The sequence below is a fragment of the Chenopodium quinoa genome, unplaced genomic scaffold, assembly GCF_001683475.1.
Source record: "Chenopodium quinoa cultivar QQ74 unplaced genomic scaffold, ASM168347v1, whole genome shotgun sequence".
NCBI classification, from domain to species: Eukaryota; Viridiplantae; Streptophyta; class Magnoliopsida; order Caryophyllales; family Amaranthaceae; genus Chenopodium; species Chenopodium quinoa.
In genome coordinates, this window is record NW_018743858.1 from 566,288 (window position 1) to 574,095 (window position 7,808).

General features: G+C 29.7%; 1 protein-coding gene across 1 annotated transcript in view; it reads left to right on the top strand.

Moving 5' to 3' along the window:
• LOC110686457 (protein FAR1-RELATED SEQUENCE 5-like) overlaps positions 1 to 807 on the top strand; it is a 1,340-nt gene extending 533 nt beyond the window's left edge. The window contains exons 1-4 of the mRNA XM_021863081.1: positions 1 to 145; positions 246 to 525; positions 616 to 658; positions 759 to 807. The exon at positions 1 to 145 is cut by the window's left edge and continues 533 nt beyond it. Of these exons, the coding sequence (XP_021718773.1) occupies positions 1 to 145; positions 246 to 525; positions 616 to 658; positions 759 to 807 (517 nt within the window). The remainder of the gene's footprint in view (positions 146 to 245; positions 526 to 615; positions 659 to 758) is intronic.
• Positions 808 to 7,808: the final 7,001 nt, after the last annotated feature.

Genomic DNA, 7,808 nt, shown 5'->3' on the forward strand with positions numbered 1-7,808 from the left:
TCTGTTTATTATGAACGACAAGTCTATACGTGAAATTCCTGATCTTTATATCATGAATCGTTGGAGAAAAGACATTCTGCAGAAAGCTTCAGTCATAAATGTTGTTCTGGATGATGCTTCTAAGTATGATAAGAAGAAGCAATTGGTGAGTGATGTGTGGTCCAAGATTTTTCAGTAGTGTGAGTTCATCTGAGCAATCTGAGGATGATTTATCTGAGCTTATTAGGACATTATCTTCATTTGAGGAGCAAATGTTAACAAAGAATAATCCTGAAAATGCAACTAGTTCAAAAGAGGTGAAAGATGTTGTTATTCAGGTTTTGGTTGGGTCAAATGAAGTAGATGTAAACATCTTGCCTCCAAATCAGTGTCTTAAAAAAGGTTCTGCCAGAAGTTCAAAGCGGTTGAAGAGTGCAAAAGAAGTAGCTTCTGAAGAAAAATCCAAAAAGGGCATAACCTGTAGAGCTTGTGGGCAACCTGGTGTTTCACATGCAGTAGAAATTGTCCAAACAAGTAGTTCTTTAGGTATTTTACTTAGACATGTGTTCCATTTACTTTAATTTGTTATTTATTTACTTTAACATTTAACTTGATTTACTTTTTATTTTTGTGCAGGTGTTATTACACTTGTACTTTTTTTTATAGATATTTTACCTTTGTACTTTTCTCATTTACTTTAAGTTGAAATTTATTTACTTTACATTGTAATTTATTTATTTTAATATGTCACTGATTTTCTGATGTTTATTTTTGTGCAGTTATTATAATACTTGGAAATTTAAAGATGTTTTGGAAGATCAAGATTAAGATATACTAAAGAAATATTTTTTTTTATGTAATATTTTTACATTTACTCTAAGTAATTGTACTGCAGAAATAAAGTTTAGTTTATTTACTTTTACCCATTATACTTTAATTTTATGAAATATTTCATTTACTTTATGATATTGTTTTTTCCTGCCTTTCACAATGAATAATACATCATATGAGTTGTATTATCATGTAATGTCCTTATTTACAAAATTGAAGATAATATCTTATATTACTCCCTTCGTCCTAGAATACTTGGCACGATTTCCATTTTCATCCGTCCCAAAATACTTGACACATTTCTAAAAATAGTATGGGACCACATTTTAACATTATTTTTTAATACTCCCCCATGGTCCCAAGGTAACAAAACTTGTTAAACATTTTTCTTTTTCTTTTAACTTTATGTCTTTTACTTTAACACTAATTCCCTTTACTTTTAAATCAAACATCATATTTTTGACTATTTTTTGAACTTTTTTTTTCTCTTAAATTTGTTCCTTTTACTTTAATGATAATTTCATTTACTTTTGGAGTAATTTCTTTTACTGTAACAGTATTTTTCTTTGCTTTAAAAATCGAACACCATATTTCAGAAAGACTTCATTTTCTAAACTTTTTTCTTTTACTTTTAACTGACTTCCGGTTACTTTAACATTATTTTTATTTACCTTTTGATTGATTTCTTCTACTTTTATATCTAGCGCCATTTTTCACAAAAAATAATTCTACTACTTTAACTCAGAGATATAATATGTATTGTTCATACAAACATACTACTTAAACCTTCAAACTAATGTTTTGGATTAATACTATACAACTTAAAGTACTCTAATGCCTATGATATATTCAAATCTATTAAAAACATTTACAATTCTTCACATGCTTTTTGTGCTTTCTTCTCTTCCTAATCCTTAACATTTGTCAGCAGTTTCTCTTGCATTTGATTGTTCATTGAGAAGTAGGTCAAATACTGTTTTTATATGATGGTGTGTCAATCTTTGAAATTCCTGTAAAAAACAAAAAATTAAATCAAGTTTTAATAAATTATTCTCTAAGTATCCATAAAACTTAAAGAATTTAAGGACTTCAAAAATAATTATGTTAACTTACCTCTTTTATGGTTCCCACTATCCCATTAACACCATCATACACCTTCATGTGCAGCATTAGATAGTTTCCTGAGTAATTTTCTTGTCTTTCTTTTTGGAATGGAAGTTTGATTATTCTCCGCTTGTAGGACAACATATCATTTTCCTTTAGATGCTTTCTTTTTTTAAACAACTTCTGCATTTGTATGATCTGCAATGGATAGGTATTAAATACCTACACATAAAAAATATTTACACATATTTACTTTAAAGCTGTTTTTTATTACTTTAAACATATATTTTTCTACTTTAAATATTTATTCTATATCTTACACATTTAGTTGCATCCAAGTCCAATGATTGTGATTTTGTCTAAGCAATCCATAGTTTTTGCAGACTTGTTACTCCCTTTTTCCCATGTGCATTCAAACACATAGTTAAAGCATCCTGCAAAAAAATTCCCAAGTTTATTTCACATATTTATTAAATGCATAGTTTTATATTATAAAAGTAAACGTAAAAAACTTACCATGAAGTAAAGTCCAAAGAAGAATCTGACCATGTCATTTTCAGACCTCTCTTTTTGCCTTTCATTGTTATTGAGGTGGTTTGACCAAGCAATGATCAGATTAGTTGAAACTTTCCATTCATTACGCAAAGTGTTACAATCTTCCCTTATTATTTCAATTGATTCTCCAAACCAACCTACTACTTTGCTGTAATGTTAAATTAAATTTATGCCAAACAAATTTAATATATAATGCAACATGAGTATTAGTTTATTTGCAAGTATAACACATACCTTTATTTGGAAAGTTTTCATCATCATTGATTGCTAAGTAGTCAATCACTTGGTTACATTTCAAGCTCATGTTTTCCATTACTTCTTTGCGTGTTTTCAAGAAATCAGAAACATATATCATATCTTTCACCTCTTTCTCCTGCTCAAGTTTTCTAACTACTCTGAACCTTGAAAATTTTTCCACAAGACTTTTTCTTTTAGTGTTTATCTCTGCTAAAGCAAGTGTATCACAGATTTCTGCACGATACACCTTTCTTCTATTTTCTAAATCAAGGTCAGAACCAAAAGGGTCTCCAGTAAAACACAACATATGCATCATCATAAAAACACCACAATCAAGAGTATATTTTGGTGATTTCCACTTGAACTTAACTTCACCAAACTCATAATCTAGTATTTCATTAGCTTTTTCATGATTAATTCTCTTCAGGAAGTTTAACATTTCCTCCACCTATAACATTTGTAAAGCAATATATAAGTAAAACAAATTTACAGTACAATTTACTTTAAATAACATATGTATTACTTTAGTAAGAACATCATTTACTTTATATTTTATCTTATTCTTTTTACAGGCATAATAATGTATACTTTTAATACAAACTTATATACTTTTATAGTAATGTCATTTACTTTATATTAATAATAATTTACTTTTGAGAAATTAAAAAATCTTACCACAAGAGATGCAAGAATTTTGTAGAAAGGCTTATGCCTGTCATCATACTTCCTGTTATCCAAGTATTGAATGGTCTCTTTCAACAAGTTAACCATTACCAAACTATAGTGGTTATTAAGACAGATTGGAACAAAGATCTATCATTAAAATTACACTTATTAGTCTACAAATTCAAAATCATAATGCCCTACAATGTAGTTTAATTGACATGAATAATAAAACATACTAACTGAGCTGTCATAATTTTCTCCTTTGCATCACAGAGGCACATCCAATCATACCATGCCTGATTCAATTCTGCCGTGTGTGTTGAAGGAGATGGTATTTCTTTTTCATATGTTTTTGGAGTTGGCTGGGAAGGATCTTGTGACATGAGAGACAGCTCTAGAGGTCTCTGTGTATTAATGAGGACATAAAACATGTTACTTAATTAGATCATATACATTTAATTATGTATTTAGCTAAACATTTAATTTAACGCTTACATTGTGGTCTATGCCAAAGAAAAAGCATGATGGATCTTCTTTCAATCGTGAATCATTCATAAGAAATGACCAACATTAAACTATATTGGATTTTATCATTTGAGGGGGGGCCGTTGGGGCTAGGGATACTGTGTCATCCCTTGTTATCATGAGAGGAGCTTCATATTTCACAAGCTCTTCACTCTGCACATTTAAGTGTTTATAAAGAAAATAAAATATTATTTGAGGTAAATTAAATATTAACTAAAGTAGATAGAATATTTTTAAAATTAAAAAATTTCATAACTTACTATTTGAATGCACTATACTTCACAAAGCAGTAATCAACCACTACTTGATACAGCTCTGGCATTTCATTCATTCTTGATTTGTTGCTTCTCATCGACTTTAAAACGAAATCAACTTCAACATCTTTTTCTCCACAATCTACATTGATGTTTATCTTTGAAGCTATCTCTTGGTGAATGTTCTTAAGCACAATGGTTTCTTCTGCAACAAGTTCTTTATCACCATCACCTGAAATAAATCAGCAGATGTAGTTTCAAATAAATCATACACTATCTACTTTTAATTGATTTGTATTTACTTTTATACAATATTTACTTTCTTTTGTTAACAACTTACTTTCAATTGTTTTTTCTGTTGCTTTCTTTGTAACATTTGGCTGCTTCTCTTGAACAACAATATCCTTTAGGATACTCTTAGTGATCGATCTTACTACATTGGTGAGGTCTTCATTTGGTTCTTCATCAATATCATCACCATCAATTGGCTGGTTTGTAGTATCTACATCAACTGCTACACTAACTTCAGCTTCCTTCTCTTGTTGCTTTTCATCCTTCTTTTTCTCCCTCATCTTCCTCTTTCTCCTCTTTGTTTTCTTCCTTTTCTTCTTTATTTTCATCCTTCTCCTCTTCGTTTTTGTCCTCTTCCTTTTCCTCCTCTTTTTCAGATTCTTTATTTTCATCATCCAGATTAATAGCATCATGTATAAAATTTGAAGTAGCATCTACACCATCTTGATTATCTCTATCATAATTTGGATTAGTTTCAGGATTTTTATGTTGCTCCTCCCATGTTAATAGAAACACATTAGATACATCTCTCAAATTATCGTTAATCTTCACTATTTCATCAATAACCCTTTGCACTCTAGGGTCTTATATCAACTTTTGTGTTTCAGAATATAGATGAGAATCCGATGCAGACAAATTCACTTTCGGTTTTTTAATCCTGTCTGTTATGCAGTTTATACGCTCGGCATGTAACATTGAAAAGAGTGTTTATTACTTTTAAAGTTAATTTATTTACTATGCAGTGTATTTAATTTACTTTTTGTTTAGCAATTACTAAATATTATTATTACTAGAAGCAGAACAAATATATATAACATATGAAATTGTGACCAATCTCCATGGTAAATTTGGGTTTATCAGTAACTAATTCTAATTCCTACAAGCAAGCTACTAGTTATACTATTATTTTCAAGGTTATCACTTAAACAGTCTTATAAGCTATTTTACTTAAAGTCTAACAAACACATAGCAAGCAACAATGTTCTAGCAAAATAGCATAGCAGCAGCAGGAGGCAAAGCAGAAGCAGCCAACGAAAAGCAAAATACATACCAAAGTAAATGTAAAAAAAACCTAACAAGTCAATATACAAGAAAACTTTGTTAATACAAGTTGGAGCTAGAAAAAATACTCACATCATGTGCAGCCTCATGTATCTCATTGTCTATCATAACACCATCTGGAAGGTTGAAAGAGACTAATCTTCTCTCTCTATCAGCAAAATTCCTATATGCAGTCTCAATAACATCACCTAAGTATGATTGTTGACCCCCTTTCTACAAACTGGATACACATCTTACACATCTTTCTGGATTTCTCCTTGACCAAATGATGCTTTTGCTTCACTTGCAATTCTTTTTCTTACTTTCTCATCTGTCCAATGTTTGATTAAGGGCAATGTTGTTGGTTCAGGTTGCCCTCTAGATGAAAGGTGATGAAAGTATACAATCTGAAGAATCAAGACACATCCACTGATTCCTGTTCTTGATTCCTTATGCTTGTTTTTCTTGAAGCTCCCCACTTCTTTGCACAAGTTATTTAGTACATAACCACACCAATCCAGGTTACGTATTTCTTTTACATTGTCTCCATAGTTGATTATCTTGTAATCTATCACTCTGTTTGCAACAGGGGCCAAGAATGTGCTACAAACATACATCACAAAGAACCTTGTAAAATCATCCCCTCCTTTCTTTAGACTCTTTATTTTGTTCTCTAAATTATTCACAAAGATGTCCTCACTATCTTAAATTCCTAGCTTCTTCTACCATTCCTTTTGAATCACCATGTTTGCTATAGGTTGCTTCCTTAACTGATAGGTCAACTTGTTCTCTGTTACATTTGGAAGCATGAAAATATCTTAAACATCATAGGAACTTACAGAGAACTCCTTCATCATGTCAATCTTGAGCATACAACTGTTTTCATTAAAATGATGACAAAGCCATGGAAGCATAAAAACTTTTGTCAGTTTTAGTTCAAGCAAGCCTCTAAATCCAACATTTATGACATCTAATCTTTGTCTCTCACTGGAATCCTTGATCATATCAAATACTGCATTTAGTCTGTAGTGTGTTTTCTTCATGTCCAGATTACCATCATCATTGTCACTTCCTTCTTTAACCTCTATAACTTCTTGTACCTCCATATCTGAACTGGCAAGCTTCATTTTCTTCTTTAAATGAGCTTTTGTATTTTTTCTGTCTTCTTATGATGATCCATCAGATTCTTCATTCTTATCTTCTTCTGGTTCATAATTGCTATCGTTAACTTCAGCTTTTGCTCTTTTTTTGGTTCCTATAATTTGTTAAACTAGAAGATATTAAAACATTTACTTTTAAAATAAAAATATACAAGAACAAACAACCTAATTCACAACATATCAATCTAACTTTAGATCCTAATACAATAAACTTTTATAAACCTTATGAAGGTTCTAGTTCCTTAAGCCTTCTCTTTATCAGTATTTGCTTTTTTGAAATCCTTTGAAGTGTAGCACCTAATACAGTTAAGTTTAACAATGAGTTTATGTTGATACAAGGATTATATACATATAAAACATGTTAAATAACTTTAAAAACATATATATTTAATTTATAAGCTTTTTTATTTACTTTATTAAACTTATCATTTACTTTTATGATCAATCATGTAGTAGTATGCATCATAATATTTATATTGATATCATAAACTTATAAAGGCAAATGGTTTATTTTATAATTGTTTCTATTTACTTTATAAAATGAATCTTTTACTTCAAGATAATATACCTTTAATTGGAGATTGCTTTGAATTTGCAGGTTTTTTTTTAGTTATCTTCTGTGCTGCATGAGCTTTCTTGGCAGCAGAAGAACTTTTTTCCCTGCAAGAGCTTTCTTTGTTGCAGGAGATTCCTTTTGAGGTTTTTTTGCAACATTTTTCTTTGTAGTTTATGTCATTTTAATCTGCATGCAATTCAAAACAAAAATGAATCATGCTTTCTCGATTTATACTTGATGGTTTTACACTGCCTGATATATATGCTTTCAAATCAACTCTTTTTATTATAATAACAACAACAAATGATTTCTATACATGCAACACTTCGAAATAAAAAAATCAATCCTCATTTGAACAACATCAATTTCTTAAATTTTACACAAGCCATAATAGCTACAGATAATACAATAATTCATTAACTTTTAATTAATTTAAAGTTACTTTTAGCCAATTTCTATCTACTTGTAAACATAAACCACTCAAAATTACTCAAAGGAAACTACTCTAAATTCATGATTTTATTTTGTTGACTTTTAATTATTTTATATCAACTTTTATTTGATTTCTTTTAACTATTAGCAACAATTACTCAAAAATTAACTAAAATT